Source organism: Sus scrofa, chromosome 6 (genome assembly GCF_054392235.1).
Source record: "Sus scrofa isolate SSC_HxYL_T2T_F1_AM1 chromosome 6, Sscrofa_HxYL_maternal_Yorkshire_Landrace_v2.0, whole genome shotgun sequence".
NCBI lineage: Eukaryota > Metazoa > Chordata > Mammalia > Artiodactyla > Suidae > Sus > Sus scrofa.
The window spans coordinates 95,710,673-95,729,039 of NC_139388.1; the positions used below are offsets into that span (position 1 = coordinate 95,710,673).

Genomic DNA, 18,367 nt, shown 5'->3' on the forward strand with positions numbered 1-18,367 from the left:
CAGTAATCAGTTCCTTTTTTTTTTTTTGCTTTTTAGGGCCAAACCCATGGTATATATGGAAGTTCCCTGGCTAGGGGTCAAATTGGAGCTGCAGCTGCTGGCATATACCACGGCCACAGCCATGTAGGATCTGAGTCTGCGACTTATACCACAGCTCACGGCAATGCTGGATCCTTAACCCACTGAGCCAGGCCAGGGATCAAACCTGCATCCTCAAGGAAACTTGTCAGACTCGTTATCACTGAGCCACATGAGGAATTTCCCAGTTCCATTTATTGAGTTTTAAAGTACTCTGTCTAAAATAAGTACAATCAAAACAATGAAAACAATCTTTGCTGATTAGGACAATTGGCTATTTAGAAAAATTAGATCCAACCTCTATGTAAAAAACATCCCATATCAATTAAAGACCTCGACATGAAAAAAAAACAATCTTTAAACTCAATAGATAATTTTCTTTTCCTCTTTTTCTTTCTTTCTTTTTTTTTTGGGCCACTCCTTTGGCATACGGAGGTTCCCAGGCTAGGGGTCGAATTGGAGCTACACCTGCCGGCCTACGCCACAGCCACAGCAACTCGGGATCCAACACTTACACCACAGCTCATGGCAACGCTGGATCCTTAACCCACTGAGCGGAGCCAGGGATGGAACCCACAACGTCATGGTTCCTAGTCAGATTGGTTTCTGCTGCGCCATGAAGGGAAATCCTTTGATTTTTGTTATTTTTCCCAATGGACAATTTTCAAATAACCAGAACTCAGAAAAGCACTCTTAAAATAAAATATAAAAGAGTGAAAAATAAAGTAAAAAGACTGATACATTTGACTACCTTGAAATCTAAAACTTCTGTAAAGGTCTTTAAAGTTGAAGGATAAGCAACAGAGTGGAAGAATATAGTAAAAATATGTTCTTTCATTCAATAAACATTTACTGAATGCTTACTATAGGCCAGGCCCTGTTTTAAGCCCTGAGGATACGGCAGAGACAAAGCCCTGCTTTTATGGGCCTTACATTCGAGAAGGAGACACAGAATATAAACAAGTAAAAGGAATACGAGATGTGTAATTCCAGGTAGTGATAAGGGCTCTATGAAAGAAAGAAAGCAGGATAAGGGAATGGAGAATGACAGCTCAGAGGAGAGGTAACTTTGGAGTAAATATCTGAGCAAAGACCTTCTGAATATTCAAAAGGGTATGCCTCGCAGAGTTGCTGTGGTGGCTCAGCGAAAACAAATACAACTAGGATCCATGAGGACGCAGGTTTGATCCCTGGCCTCGCTCAGTGGGTTAAGGATCTGGCATTGTGGAGTTCCCGTCGTGGCGCAGTGGTTAACGAATCCGACTAGGAACCATGAGGTTGTGGGTTCGATCCCTGCCCTTGCTCAGTGGGTCAAGATTCCGGCGTTGCCGTGAGCTGTGGTGTAGGTTGCAGACGCGGCTCGGATCCCGCGTTGCTGTGGCTCTGGCGTAGGCCGGTAGCTACAGCTCCGATTCGACCCCTAGCCTGGGAACCTCCATATGCCGCGGGAGCAGCCCAAGAAATAGCTAAAAAGACAAAAAAAAAAAAAAAAAGGATCTGGCATTGCCTTGTGCTGCGGTGTAGGTCGCAGCTGAGACTTGTATCCTGCATTCCTGTGGCTCAGGCCAGCAGCTACAGCTCCAATTCAACCCCTAGCCTGGGAACCTCCATATACCTTGGGTGCAGCCCTAAAAAGACCAAAAAGGCGGGGGGGGGGGGTATGCCCTGCAAACGCCTGAGGTCAGAGGATCACAGGCAGAGGAACTGAGGCACAAAGGCCCCAAGTGGGAAAGAGTGTGGCATGCTTTAGGAAAATCAACAAGAACAAGGATGAAATAAAGTAAGCAGGGGGCTAGAATGCTAAGTTTGGAAAGGTAGGCAGAAACCAAATTGTACAGGACCTAGAAGTTGTTTTTTTGTTTTTGTTTTTGTTTGTTTTCTTTTTAGGGTCTAACTTGAGGCATATGGAAGTTCCCAGGCTAGGGGTTGAGTTGTAGCTACAGCTGCTGGCTTGTACTGCAGCCATAGCAATGCAGGATCCTAGCTGCATCTGTGACCCACACCACACCTCACAGCAACGCCATATCCCCTTCCCACAGAGCAAGGCCAGGGATCAAACCCACATCCTCATGGATACTAGTCGGATTCATTTCTGCTGCACCACAACAGGAACTCCAGGACCTGGAAGGTCTTAGTTTTTAATAAATAAATAAATAAATAATAATAGGATTATATTTTAAATGTGGTGGAAAACCACCAAACAGTGCACAATAGTGCTCCTCATTGTGGTTTTGCTTTGGTCGGTTTCAGTTACTTGTGATCAACTGCAGTCCAAAAATATTAAATGGAAAAGTTCAGGAATAAACAATTTATAAGTTTTAAATTATGTGCCACTCTCAACAGCATGATAAACTCTCATTCTGTCCTGCCCCGGAAGTGAATCATCCCTTTGTCCAGCATATCATGCTCCTTAGTCATTTAGCAGCCGTCTTGGTTACCAGATCAACTGTCATGGTCTTGCAGTGCTTGTGGTCAAGTAACCCTTATTTTATTTAATAATGGCTCTAAAGCACAAGGGCAGTGATGCTGGTAGTTCACATGTGCCAAAGAAAACCCCTAAAGTGCATCCTTTAAGTACAAAGGGAAAAGCTTAACACTTCATCACAACGCCTGTTATTCAACTCACTTCATCTCACTGCATCATCTCATGTCACAAGAATGGTGAATACAGTACATCAGGTATTTTGAGATAGAGATCACATTCATATAACTTTTATTACAGTTATAAGAGTTCTACTCTATATATACTTGTTCTACTTTATTGTTTTTGTGGTTAATCTCTTACTGCCTAATCTATAAATTAAACTTTATCATAGATATGTATGTTCAGGAAAAAATGTAGTATATATAGGGTTCAATACATGGTATCAGGCATTCACTGAGGGTCTTGGAATGTATCTCCTCCAGATAAGGGGGGGTACTGTATTTAAATTTATTTTTTAAATAGGTAATAGATGAAATAATTTTGAATGATGTAATAATTTGAAAGGTATGAAAGTGTATGCATGAGAATTAAGTTTTCCACACCTCTCTGCCATCTATCCAGACTCAAACTTGAACACAGTGCTCCCAGTTTCTTATACATCCTTCTAGAGATGGGCTATGTAATTAAATAAGCTGCTTCTGACTACACATGGTAACATATTATTAGCAAGTTTTAGCACCTTGCCTTGCCACTTGGGAAACTATCTTGGAGGTATATTCATATAACTTTATACAAAGCTGCCTAGTAATAGCTTTATACACTGAATGTACTGTATATAATTTGAAGTCTCTGTTGCTAAATTTGTTTTTTCCCTGCACCCACAGCATATGGAGGTTCCCAGGCCAGGGACTGAATCTGAGCTGCAGCTGAGACCTAAGCCACAGCTGTGGCAATGCTGGATCCTTAATCAACTGTGCTGGGCTGGGGATCGAACCCTTGGCACGGCAGAGACAAAGCCAATGCCAGATCCTTAACCTATGCTACTAAACATTTAAATGTTACAAATCTTTTGCTATTACAAACAATGCTACAATAAATATCTTTACATACAAATTGATTTCTACATGTGCCAGTATATCTACAGACTAAGGTCTTTTTTTTTCTCCCCTGCAAGAAGCTTTATTGTTTCCATTTGGTCCATGGCTTGGGCGAGGGTTCCAGGGGCAGCAGGAAGAGGCTCTAGTAGAAGCCCTGACACCAGGGAGATGCCAGAGGGGCTCCTCAAAGGCAGCTGGGCTGGTAGCTCCTGGCCCTTCTTGAGTTGAGGGTGAGCCTTCACAGAGATCCTCGCCTAGCCCAGCCTGCGGAATCTATCAGGGGATTGTCCATCTTCTTCATGAGTTTCGCCTCCTCATCTGTGAAGTGATGCTCCAGGACACCGCAGAGGTAGGGATCTGCACGAGTGGAATCAGGGTATGAAGATCCAAAAGGGCCTGGTTCCGGGTCTTCTCTACAACCACGGCAGCTCTCATGGCATCCAGGGTTTTACCCCACTTATCCCAGGATGGTCTCCGGACTCCCTGGAAAAGAACACGGCCACTGCACTGGTTATACATCTTCAACAGACCAACTCTCAGAAGAAGTGGCCCACACTCTCCAGAGTCACACCATCATGGTGGAAATAGATACTCATAGTGGTAGGTGTAGGAGGTCTGCAGATGCAGGTTGACCAGGCGTTGATGGCAGCCTCCATCCTGGTGGAGTAATTTTGACCAATCTGGGAGTTCTTGGCTGACTGGCAATAGGACCAAGGTGGCTGGTCCTAGAGACAGAGGATGGCTGAGAAAATGGTTCTGAAGGTTACAACTGGAAAAGACGTTGGAGGCTGATCAGAGGCTGGAAGAGGAGATGACCCTGAGTCCGTTCCAGCCAGATACTACTGAAGCAAGCGACAGATCTGCAGGACTGCCTCGCACACGGACTAGATAAGGCCTTATAAGTGCTGTTTGGCAGGTCAAAGTATATGAAAATCCGCATGTTACAACGTATGGGAGTTTGTTTCCCAATACTCTAAACATTATTATAAAACTGTTTTGCTATTTCTCAATAAGGGAAAAATTATTTAACAGTAGTGTGCTTAGATATTTTTCATGTTTAAGCATTATTTATATATTTATAGTTTCTATTCTGTGAACTATCTATTCATATCTTTTAAAAAATTCCATGTGTGGATTTCCCATCATGGGAACTAGTGTCCATAAGGACGCAGGTTCAATCCCTGGCCTCACCCAGTCAGTTAATGATCCCATGCTGCTGTGGCTGTGGCACAGTCTGGCAGCTACAGCTCCAATTCGACCCCTAGCCAGGAAATGTCCATATTCCTTGGGTGTGGCTCTAAAAAGACCAAAAAAAAAAAAAAAAAAATTCTATGCATGTTTTTGGAGTGGGTAACATGTGACAAAACTTAAAGATTCGAATAGTAAACAATGAAAAATTAATTAATTCTTCCTCTTAAAATCTCCCCATCTTAGAATTCTCCTTAGAGGTAATCAATATTATTTATTTATTGGCTGCCTCCCAGAGATATTCTACACAAATGTACAGGCATGTGTTTTGTGTTTTCTCACTTATATATGAGATAACTCTATGTCTGTACAGACAGATCTGCCACATTCTTTTTAATTTCATAGTATTTCATAGTATTCCACTATGGGATATAGCATATTTCATAGTATTCATAGTATTTCATAGTATTCCACTATGGGATATAGCATATTTAACTATAGTCACAACAGAGCCACTGTGTAGTGTGGCCAGGTGACTAAGTGTAGGATTGGAGAGGGTACACACAGGGCTACTGTTTTCTTATTTGCACAATAACTCAGGATAAACTCACAATGGCTATGACCAATGATGAAAGAATCAGGATGTCGGAGTTTCCGTCGTGGCGCAGTGGTTAACGAATCCGACTAGGAACCATGAGGTTGCGGGTTCGATCCCTGCCCTTGCTCAGTGGGTTAGCTGTGAGCTGTGGTGTAGGTCGCAGACATGGTTCGGATCCAGCGTTGCTGTGGCTCTGGTGTAGGCTGGCAGCTATAGCTCCTGATTAGACCCCTAGCCTGGGAACCTCCATATGCCGCAGGAGCGGCCCAAGAAATGGCAAAAAGACAAAAAATAAATAAATAAATAAATAAATAAAAATAATCGGGATGTTTTTAGGCTTTTGCTACAACCAACAATGTTGCAATTATTATCCTCGTACATCATTCCATAAATACGTAAAATATATCTCAAGGATAAATTTTTCTTTTGGGGGGGGCTATGTCTGCAGCATGTGGAAATTTCCAGAATAGGGATCAAACCCATGCCATAGCAGCGACTCAGGCCACAGCAGTGACAATACAAGATTCTTAACCAAATTCACCACCAGGGAACTCCTGAAGGATAAATTCTGAAAACTGGGGTTCCAGGGTAAAACAGTAGTTACATTTTAAATTTTAACAAGTTTTATTAAAATGTCCTCTGTACTACTGACAATATGTAAAAATGCCTTAAAAGTGTTATCTATCATTTTAAACTTTTCCATCTGAAAAAAAACTAATTCTAAATGGCATTTCTCTAATCCTGAAGTTGAATGTTTGTATATGTATAAGAATTATTTTTATTTCCTAGTCTGTAAGCTGATGAATCATATTTTTACCCATATTCCCAATGAGTGTTGGATCTCTTTATTGATTCACAGAAACTCTTTACATATTAAAAAACCAGACTTTTATGGGAGTTCCCATTGTGGCTCAGTGGGTTATGAACCTGACTAGTATCCATGAGGATGCCAGTTCAATTCCTGGCCCCGCTCAGTGGGTTAGGGATCCAGCATTACCATGAGCTGCAGTGTAGGTTGAAGGCTCGGCTTGGATCTGGCTTTGCTGCAGTTGTGGCAAAGACTGGCAGATGCAGCTCCAATTCAACCCTAGCCTGGGAACTTTCATGTGGCACCAGCGCAGCACTAAAAAGCAAAAACAAAAACACAACAAAAAAAGACCTAGCCTCTTATGAGATAAACTGCAACTTTTTCATGTGTCTTGGCGGGGTTGGGGAGGCTTTGCTTCTGGCACACAAAATTTCCTGGGCCAGGGATCAAACCCACATCACAGCTGCAACCCAAGCCACAGCAGTGACAATGTCAGGTCTTTAACCTACTATGCCATCAAAGAACTCCTTTTCGAGTTATCTTTTGACTCTAAAATGTAGTTGAATTTCCCTAACAAATCTTTTATGACTTTTGGGTTCTGTGACATATTTAGCTTTCCTCACTCCTGCATTAAAATTCTTTCCTATACTTTTCTCTAGTGCTTTTATTATTTCTTAAAAATTTAAATCTTTTCTCCATCTGGATATCATTTTGGTTTAACTTGTGAGGTAGAAATCCAATTGTATTTTTCTTCCATATGTCTACCCAGTTGTCACAACACTATTGAATAATCCAGATTTCTCCTACTGATCTGAACTGCTACCTTTATTATTTCTAAATTCACATACATATTGAAATATATATATATATATATGTCTATTTCTGGAATTCTTTTCTATTTGAGTTGTCTGTACACCCATGACTTCTTGCTGTTTTAACTATGTAGCTTTATAAAAATGTTGTTATCCTATAATTTTGGAAACTAGCTCTTCTCATTATTCTTTTTCAGAATTTCATTGAAGGTTTTTAAGGCACTGGAGTGACATAATCTGATTTGTGTTTTAAGATGATCATTCTGGCAAAAGGGTGGAGGAAAAAAAAAAAAGCTGCAAAGGGCAAGAAAGAAAGCAGGAAGACAAGTAGGTCATTGCAATAATCCAGAAGAAAGATGATGGTGGCTCAGACTAAGGAGGTAGCAGTGGAAGTGACAAGAAATAAGGAAATCTGGAAAGTAAGTGTTGGGGAAATAAAGGGGTTCTGCTTTTGACATATTATTTGAGATGGCTATTAATCATCTAAGCGTAAATGTCAAGTAGGCAGTTGGATGGATATATGAACCTGGAGTTCAGAGGTCAAAGCAAGATGAATAAATCTGGTAACCTGCCACCATCTAGGCAGTTTAAAACCACAGGACTCAATAAGTCCCCTACAAAGAAATGCAGATTGACAAAAGACACAGGTATGATGACCTGGAAGTTGAAGAAGCTATTTCAAGGAAGAAAGGAGAGATCAACTGCATCAAATATTACTGAAAGGATGAGTAGAATGAGAAATGAAAATTGACCACTGGATTTGGCAAAATAAAGACAGATGACAACCTTGAAAAGAACAGTTTCAGTGGAGCAGTGCAGATAAAACCTGACTAGAGTGAGATAATGGGAGGATAACAGATAAGGAAATGGAGGCGGCATGTAGTAGCCACACTTAGAGGAGTTTTTCCAAAACAGAGAGCTGAGAAATGGGACAGAAGCTGAAAGGCCATGGTGTTAAAGAATTTTTTTTTTTTCTGGTAGGAAATATTACTGCATGTCTTTGTGTTGATAAAAATGATGAGTGGAGCTGGCAGTTGCATCTCCGATTAGACCGCTAGCCTGGTAACTCCCATATGCTGCAGATTTGGGCCAAAAAAAAAATTGATGAGTGGAAAGAGAGGCAAATCCAGAATACACAAAGAAACCCTATAAATGAATATGAAAAGGCAATTAAACACAAAAATGGAGAAAATTAAAACTAGTAAATTCAAAGAACAGAAAATTCAAATGTTCAAAAACAGAAATATAAACAAACTCACCAGCAATCAGTGACATGCAAAATAAGACCACAAGATATTACTAAACAAATTGGAAAAAAAAAAATCTAAATTTCACAACATCAAATGATAGTAAGGCTGTAGGAAATAGGTACAAAAATAAACTGCTGATAGGAATAAAAACTGGAATAGGCACTCTATAGGGAAATTTGAAAACTAAAAATGCAAATATGTGTTGTCCCCCAAATTTCACTCTTCCATGTCTACACACTAGACAAACCCTTGTGCACATGCACAAGGAGATATAAAAAAGGATGTTCACTGTAGCAGAGGTTTTTATTAGCAAAAAACTGGAAGCAATACTAATTTTCATCAACAGGGGAATGATAAAGTGTGGAACTATATACAACACAATGTTACACAGCAGCAATAGGAATGTACCACAACCTATCACAGGGATTTGGCGGGGGGGGCTGCACTCGCAGCAATAGAAATTTCTGGCCCAAGGATTGCATCTGAGTCACACCTGCAACCTACACCACAGCTACAGCACCACTGGATCCTTAACCCTCTGCACCAGGCTGGGGATGGAACCCATGCCTCCCCAGTGACCTGAGCCACCACAGTCAAATTCTTAAGCCACAGCACCACAGTGGGAACTCCTCACATGGATATTTTTCAACATTATTTTCCAATGTGAAAGATTAAAAATATTCTCAAAGGACACACATCAAACTCTAACAGTAGTTGCATCTAGGTATGTGAAAGGGACTGAAGGTAGTGATTCATTTGGGGAAAAAAGGAGGGTAGAAGAAAAAGAAATGTGAGCAAATAAGCCAAATCTATCAATGGTCAACTATGGATGGTGGGAATACAGAGGAGCAGGAGTTGGCAAAGTATGGCTCATGTGCCTACCACTTGTTTTTGTAAATAAAGTTTTACTGGAACACAGCCATTCATTTATGTACTGTCCACAGCTACTTCTGCACTGCAACGGCAGAGGTGAGGAGTTGTAAGAGACTGTTTGGCCTGCAAAGTCTAAATATTTACCCTTCAAAGCTTTACAGAAAAGTCTACTCACATTTGCAGTATATTTTCTTTGCCCTTTCCTATATATCACCTTTCCTTCCAATTTATGACCATTTAAATAATCTGATGGAGTTTCAGACTGAAGTCTTTGAGAAACAAAGAAAAGATTCTAAAACTGTCAGTTTTTTTAAAAAAATCATAATAACTACATCATTTATTATTATAGTTTTTATACACCAGACTCAAAATATTTATCAGAGCTACTCCATAAGATAAGTTTAAATGATTGGTGAATTACAAAGTACTGACTTCACATAAGGAAAACATATACAGGGCAGTCACATTTAATATGAGGGGTATGTTCCTGAAAATTCTGAATAATTTAAAACTAACATAATTTAAGACTCACTGTCTCATACACATAAAGAGGAGGGCTGCCTTATCAGAGTACATAAATCTACAACCAACATAGGATATTTTATAATATATATTAATAATACTTATTAATATAAGATACATTAATAACAATTCATTATACAATTAGGAAGTTAACAAAATTGTTCTAGAACAAAATGATTTATTAATCATGTAATTTTAAAAAGTAATTTAATGTACAATATATAATAAATACAAAATTAACTTAATGATAGTTCATTTATTAATGTGGTATACTGCCTGAAAATAATTAAGTAGACCCAATCGTTATCATCTTCCAACAACACTAATAAATGGGAGAGTTAAAAGATATTAAATTAGGTAAGATAAATTATCTCTCCGCATTATGGTGAAGGTTGGTCTGATTCCCTAGAAGGATTTGGCTAAAGAATGAATCTAATGTGGTTTGGTTTTCTTCTCATTGTTTTCACTGAGGTTTTCTTGATATGCAGACATACTGTCCATCTTTCACCTTGCCACCATGGAACTGCAATCCACATTTGAATCATCTTCAAAAACGGCAACTGTTACTGAAATATGGTCAAAAGTCTACGCCAGTCACTTTACTGCTAATTAATGTACTTGAAGGGCCAGGCTAACTGCTGGGGCCCTCTTCCTGCTGCCTTTGCTTTTCTAATTCTAGCAAGTCTTCCTTTATTAATCCCTGGGCAACAACCCAAGCAAAATTTCAATATCCCTTTCGTCAGCCTTGCACAAATTTACCTTCTTTACCATTTTCAAAGCTTCTGTATTAGCAGATGTTATGGTGTCTTCCAAGTTAAAGCCTCTTTAAATTCTGGTAAAGTTGAAAATGTTTTGATAGCTTCAGCATTAGGAGATATAGCTTGCCTGCTCATCTTTATATTCTTAAAACCTTGGTGGGCTTTAAAACTGGAAAGCCAGCCGTGACTTGTAGTAAACCTTTTTGTCTCTGTGTCACCTCCTTTCAAATCATCAAAAATACTTCGTGCCTTAGCACAGATGATAGCTTGGCCTTAGGGGTGCATTATGCAGCACTGATCTTGCAGCTGTGTTGCCAGGATTTTTTCCACTTATTCCATTATCCTTGCCTGGCTATAATATAATTTCGTGAACTAAAGGATATACCGCTTTCGGGTTTTGGGAGCATTATCTCTAACACACCGCAGGGTGCACTCTCCTAAATTAACAGCATGAGATACCATAGCAATGGTCTGGCCTTCTTCACAGTTTTATCACATCTAACTTCTGCTCCAAATTTATGACATTTTCAGCACACTTTTTAGTATAGCACCACCATTTAATGAACCTGAATGACATTATTATATTTTTTAAAATGATTTTTAAAAGTATCAAGAGCAAATGTTAAGAGAGCAACACAAGAGTCACTAAAAACCTTAACCAAAGATCTGACATATTAGGTTTGTGTGATACTGATAAGGGATGATGGCAACTTTGTTTTCCTGCCAAAGTGAGGTTGACACAGGACAACAATGACATAGTTTGCAATTCTTTCAGCCTAGCATATTTGAAATTATACATTTCTTTAAAAATTATTTTTTAATTTTGGGAAGTTTCACAATAAAGTGGGAACTTAAATGTATTTTTACTTTGCACTATTTTCAGCCTCACGTAATTCAAAGATGCATAAAACAACAATATACTGAAGTTTTCAAGAGACCTAATCTAAAAGAAAAATACTCAAGTGTAGTAAAAGAGAAAAATAAGCAACCAGATGGAATTAACAAGTACTTAAAGAAACTAAGGGGCCAGAACACAAATGATAAAATAAATCAGGAATACATTCTTATTAATGATCTAACTTTAAGATTCAAAAACAAAAATTAGTGCATAATACATTATTCTACTTTTTAAAAAGACTAAGCAACAAATAGAAATGTACTCATATATATATTAGAAGGCTATATCCAAAATGAAGCTAAACCCAAGGAGCAGTGATCAGGAAAATAATTAATAATAAAACTTACATCTTCAATGATCTTTGCTGCCTCTTTAGTAGTAACTGCACCTGTTATAAATTAAAACATACATTATTATCCCTAGAATACTATTGTCTAGTCCAGAATTTCTCAAAAAATGGTACCAGGACCTTTGGCAGCAATATCGCCTGGGGTGCTTGGTAAAGGCAGGGACTACTGGGACCCGATCTCATCCTACTGTATTAGAATCTCTGATGGTAAAGGCAGCACTATTAAAAATCATTTCGGTTCTTTCAAAAATACAAAAATAAACTATACACGACACTTCCTTCCCCACGCATGCTACCCTAAGCCATACCTTTTATTTTTTTTTCAGACAACTTTAATTTGCCCTATTATTTGTTTCAGTATTTTTTAAAATTGTAATCGTTATTTCCCCAATACATTTTTTTTTCTACTGAAGAGCATGGCGACCCAGTTACACATACATGTATACACTCTTTTTTCTCACATTATCATGCTCCTTCATAATTTTTTTTTGGTCTTTTTGCCATTTCTTGGGCCACTCCCACGGCATATGGAGGTTCCCAGGCTAGGGGTCCAATCAGAGCTATAGCTGCCAGCCTACACCACAGCTACAGCAGCGTGGGATCTGAGCCATGTCTGCAGCCTACACCATAGCTCACGGCAATGCTAGATCCTCAACCCACTGAGCAAGGGCAGGGATCGAACCTGCAACCTCATGGTTCCTAGTCGGATTCGTTAACCACTGCGCCCCGACGGGAACTCCCATCATACCTTTTAAAACACCGTTCCCTGGGAGCTGGGCAGGAGATATTTTTGCCAACGACACCACATTGGTTATAACTGGTGTTGTACTTGTCCTTGAAGACAGGAGCTTCACTGAAGCAGTCTGAGCCTTGGAGATGTTTACTAATTAAAATAAACAAAAAGGTAAGACCTAGTATAAACAAAAGGATCACAAACACACACACAAAACCTTGTTTAACAACTGAGTTTCAAGATGCAATGCAAATAACTAACTCTGTATAATGCTGGGTTGAGTGATTGTGTTCAGATTAGAGTTCATCAGGACTCAAATGGTGCCTGATTCTCTAAAGTTATAAACTTCAAATGATATTATGTTAAAAACACAGTTATCAACTTTAAGATTAACTGGACTTTTCTATTAGTGAATATTAAAATTCCTATCCCTAAGCTTGACCCAAATAAAAATTTAACATGATAATTTTTATAAATAAGTTGGTGAGGTAGCTATCCATCCACAACGGAATACTGATTTTGTCAACCCACCTTATAGGATGAAAATTCTACTACAACCCAGACTGATCTTAGGGAATGGATGAGAACACAAAAGATTAGCACAAGGCACAGGTGATTAAAATAATGAATAATAAGATGACAACGGTGGACAAAGGCCAGACTGTAAGGCCAAAGCATGCAAACTCTGTCAATTCAGCAGCACTCCAGGCTTTGATGAGAGAACATAAAATCAAATGTTTTTAGACTCAGAGAAGTGCTACTTTTGAGAGCTACTTTAAGAACATACTGCATATCTATTCATCTGGTTATTTTAACCGCATTAGCTGTCCTACTTGCAAAATTATTTTATTCTTAGCCAGAAAAACTTCGATACCCATGAAGAACTGGTCTACTTTATTTTTTCTGATATAATTAATGTGTTGTTCTTTCTTCCTTGGCTACAAGCAAGCTCTGGATCAAATCTTACGTCAGTCACAACAACTATATTAACATATTTATATCCTCTTCCTTTGTTTGCCCTGATTTTTTATTTTATTTTTATTTATTTTTTATTTATATTTATTTAGTGTATTAACTAAATAGCATATATCCCTTAATGTAAGTTATCTGGGTACTGATAAATTTAATCAAAAGCAGTCAAATCTAATTTTCCTACAAAATTAGTGCTTACATATTTAATAATTCCTCAGTGTGTTTCATTTTGGTAGCAAAAAGCATCAGGATTAATTTTCCCTCAAGGACAATCTTTAAGGATTCTTACAGGGACAGTGAAGGAAATTCAGGCTATCTGAATCCAGTGGAATTTTGTTTTTATTATATTATTTACAACTGTGTGTACTGATACAAAGATCCCATTAGCCAAGTTTAACTTTACCTTTGTTTTGTGAAAGAGGGTCATTCATAACTTGTTGATGACAAAATTCCAAGACACAAAATAGGTTACAGAAATGTTTGATGTTTCCTCGCCATTTTATGGATTCACTTAGCTTACCCTGCCGTTTGCAGCCATCACACTTAGCCATCTGAGAAAGAAACGTAAAACAGGAGAGGCTTAAAACTATAAAACAATGAAAAAAAAATCATTAACCCTAAGACATGAAGGAACTATAAAAACAGGACATATGAGTCAGGTGAGATCACAAAACGTAAGGTTCTTACCTTAAAATATTGTAGCTAAAATATATATATAAAATTTGTTTCATATGGATGCCCTCAATTGAGAGGATATAAAGTTGATCTCCTATTTTCAAAATTACTGATGAAGGAATCTAAAGGCAGCCTTTTTTTTTTTTTTTTTTTTTTTTTTTTTGTCTTTTTGTCTTTTTGCCATTTCTTGGGCCACTCTCGCGGCACATGGAGGTTCCCAGGCTAGGGGTCCATCGGAGCTGTAGCCACCGGCCTACGCCAGAGCCACAGCAACACGGGATCCGAGCCGCGTCTGCGACCTATACCACAGCTCATGGCAATGCCGGATCGTTAACCCACTGAGCAAGGGCAGGGATCGAACCCACAACCTCATGGTTCCTAGTTGGATTCGTTAACCACTGTGCCACGCCGGGAACTCCCTAAAGGCAGCCTTTTAAAAAAAATTTTTTTTAATGGTTAAGAGGCAACCTATTACAGTTGAAAGAATATAGGCTTTGAGTCATAAAGACTTTGATTCATTCAATGAATATTTAACTAGGTATCTTTCATCTTGAGCACTGTGATAGGTCCTGGTCATATAATTATGAAAAAGACATACCTCCCACCTAAGAAAATTATATTTTAGGTAGGGTGCTACAGGTGCTGTCACCTACCAGCTTCTTCAGGGGAACATTACTTAACCTCTTGGACTTGATTATTTTTCCTTATTTATCAACTGGCAATGATATACCCACCTCTTAGGATTGTGATGAGGATTAAATGAAATAACATTTATGAAGCACCAGACGTGTATTAGTGGTTCAATTAATTGTAGCTGTTATTGTTAGCGTTGCAAAAAAAGTAATTTTTTTAAAAAAGAAGACAGGTGAGGGGTAAGGAGGTGAGTCATAGTTATTTGATCTATGAAGTGAGAACAAAGTCTAACTTCAAATTCCTCAGAGTAACCTTCTGAATGGGAGAACCACTTAAGGCAACAGAATTATGTAAAGTTCTAACTAGAAAGAAGCCAGAGTTACAAATAAAGTCAAGTGCCTTTTAAGAAAGCAAAAATATGACAAAGACTCCACACACACACACAAAAAAAAGACTCCACAAAAAAAGAAAACTACAGGCCGATATCACTGATGAACATCGATGCAAAAATCCTCAACAAAATACTAGCAAACCGCATCCAACAATACATTAAAAGGATTGTACATCATGATCAAGTGGGATTTATCCCAGGGATGCAAGGGTTCTTCAATATCTGCAAATCCATCAGTGTGATACACCACATTAACAAACTGAAGAATAAAAACCATATGATCCTCTCAACAGACGCGGAAAAAGCCTTTGACAAAATCCAACACCCATTTCTGATAAAAACCCTTCAGAAAGTGGGCACAGAGGGAACCTACCTCAACATGATAAAGGCCATATTTGACAAACCCACAGTGAACATCATTCTCAATGGTGAAAAGCTGAAAGAATTCCCGCTCAGATCAGGAACAAGACAAGGATGTCCGCTCTCGCCACTACTATTCAACATAGTTCTGGAAGTCCTAGCCACAGCAATCAGAGAAGTAAAAGAAATAAAAGGAATCCAAATTGGAAAGGAAGAAGTAAAACTATTGCTATTTGCAGATGACATGATACTATACCTAGAGAATCCTAAAGACTCTACAGAAAACTGTTAGAGCTTATCCACGAATTTGGCAAAGTTGCAGGATACAAAATCAATACACAGAAATCGATAGCGTTTCTATATACTAACGATGAAAAAGCAGAAAAGGAAATTAGGGAAGCAATCCCGTTTACCATCGCATCCAAAAGAATAAAATACCTAGGAGTAAACCTACCTAAAGAAACAAAAGACCTGTACTCTGAAAACTACAAGCCACTGATGAAAGAAATCAAAGATGACACAAAGAGATGGAAAGATATACCATGCTCGTGGATTGGAAGAGTTAATATTATCAAAACGACTATACTTACCCAAGGTAATCTACAGATTCAATGCAATCCCTATCAAATTACCAAGGACATTTTTCACAGAACTTGAACAAAATATTTTAATGTTTGTTTGGAAGTACAAAAGACCCAGAATAGCCAAAGACATACTGAAAAAGAAAAACGGAACTGGAGGAATCAGGCTCCCGGACTTCAGACTATACTACAAAGCAACAGTCATCAAAACTGCATGGTACTGGCACAAAGACAGACATATAGATCAGTGGAACAGGATAGAAAGACCAGAATTAAACCCATGCACTTACAGCCAACTAATCTATGACAAAGGAAGCAAGACTATACAATGGAGAAAGGACAGCTTGTTCAATAAGTGGTGCTGGGAAAACTGGACAGCCACATGGAAAAGAATGAAATTAGAACACTCCCAAACACCATACACAAAAATAAACTCCAAATGGATTAAAGACCTAGATATAACACCAGACACTATCAAACTCCTAGAGGACAATATAGGCCAAACACTCTCTGACATAAATGACAGCAACATCTTCTCAGATCCACCTATCAGAGTATTGACAATAAAAAGAAAAACAAACAAATGGGACCTACTCAAACTTCAAAGTTTCTGCACAGCAAAGGAAACCCTAAACAACACAAAAAGACAACCCACAGAATGGGAGAAAATCTTTGCAAATGAAGTGGCTAACAAGGGATTAATCTCCAAAATTTATAAACAACTTCTGCAGCTCCATACCAAAAAAAACAAACAACCCCATCAAAAAATGGGCAGAAGATCTAAACAGACAATTCTCCAAAGAAGAAATACAGATGGCCGAGAAACACATGAAAAGATGTTCAGCGTCACTCATTATTAGAGAAATGCAAATCAAAACCACTGTGAGGTACCACCTTACACCAGCCAGAATGGCCATCATCCAAAAGTCTACAAACAATAAATGCTGGAGAGGTACCACCTTACACCAGCCAGAATGGCCATCATCCAAAAGTCTACAAACAATAAATGCTGGAGAGGGTGTAGAGAAAAAGGAACCCTAGTACACTGTTGGTGGGATTGTAAACTGGTGCAACCACTGTGGAAAGCAGTATGGAGATTCCTCAGAAAACTATACATAGAACTACCATTTGATCCAGCAGTCCCACTCCTGGGCATCTATCCAGAGAAAACCACGACTTGCAAAGACACATGTACTCCAATGTTCATTGCAGCACTATTTACAATAGCCAAGACATGGAAACAACCTAAATGTCCATCGACAGAGGAGTGGATCCAGAAGATGTGGTACATATACACAATGGAATATTACACAGCCATTAAAAAGAACGAAATACTAGCATTTTTAGCAACATGGATGGACCTAGAAACTATCATGCTAAGTGAAGTCAGCCATACAATGAGACACCAACATCCAATGCTTTCACTGACATGTGGAATCTGAAAAAAGGACAGACAGAACTTCCTTGCAGAACAGATGCTGACTCACAGACATTGAAAAACTTATGGTCTCCAGAGGAGACAGTTTGGGGGGTGGGGGATGCGCTTGGGCTGTGGGATGGAAATCCTGTGAAATCAGATTGTTATGATCATTATACAACTACAGATGTGATAAATTCATTTGAGTAATAAAAAAATTTAAAAAAAAAAAGAAAGAAAGCAAAAATATGAGGTTCTCTTGTGGTATAGCAGGTTAAGGATCAGGCCTTGTCACTACAGTGGCTCGGGTCGCTGCTATGGCATGGGTTCAATCCCTGGTCTGGGAACTTCCACCTCTCACAGCCAAAAACAGAAAGCAAAAATAAAGGAATCTATAGCTCAGCCGGTTAAGAACCTGACTAGTATCCATGAGGACACAGGTTCAATCCCTGTCTTCTCAGTGGGTTAAGGATGGAGCGTTGCTGCAAGCTGCACCATAGGGTGTGGATAAGACTCAGATCTGGCATTGCTGTGGCTGTGGCACAGGCCAGCAGCTGCAGCTCCAATTTGACCCCTAGCCTGGAATTTCCATATGCTATGGGTGCAGCCCTAAAAAGACAAAAAAAAGAACATATCTTTTTTTTTTCTGCTTTTAATAGTAAAAAATGTTCAATGTACTTCATTTCCAATAAACTTCATAAACTACAATTGGTTTATTAACCTATTTGACATATGCTCTAGGAAGTCTCCTGAGAAGGAAGAGCCTCTCAGTCTTACTGACTATGTTTCACACAGGTGATGGGCCAACCTCTTGTCTTGGATTACCTCTACTAACATTTTAGTCCCTCAGTTTAGGCATGAGTAAGGGTAGTATTCCTCGGTAGTTTTTTCAATATTGCCCCTTAAGTGTGCTTTGTTCCTTAATAAATTCATCAGTTCTACCTCTAAA

At 38.8% G+C, this 18,367-nt stretch overlaps 1 protein-coding gene across 23 annotated transcripts in view; it reads right to left on the reverse strand.

Annotated features, from left to right (window-relative positions):
* ZMYM6 (zinc finger MYM-type containing 6) overlaps nucleotides 1–18,367 on the reverse strand; it is a 53,897-nt gene that overhangs the window by 4,484 nt on the left and 31,046 nt on the right. For 12 of the 23 annotated variants that reach the window (XM_084963847.1, XM_021095884.2, XM_021095885.2 and 9 more), the window contains 4 exons: nucleotides 13,765–13,912; nucleotides 12,405–12,539; nucleotides 11,655–11,695; nucleotides 2,375–4,083 (listed from right to left, as the gene is read on the reverse strand). In XM_084963847.1, coding sequence (XP_084819973.1) covers nucleotides 3,898–4,083; nucleotides 11,655–11,695; nucleotides 12,405–12,539; nucleotides 13,765–13,912 — 510 coding nt within the window. In that variant the 3' untranslated portion in view covers nucleotides 2,375–3,897. Of the gene's footprint in view, nucleotides 1–2,374; nucleotides 4,084–11,654; nucleotides 11,696–12,404; nucleotides 12,540–13,764; nucleotides 13,913–18,367 lie in introns of those variants that run through there. The other 11 variants (XM_084963837.1, XM_021095879.2, XM_084963838.1 and 8 more) reach the window with 1 other exon arrangement.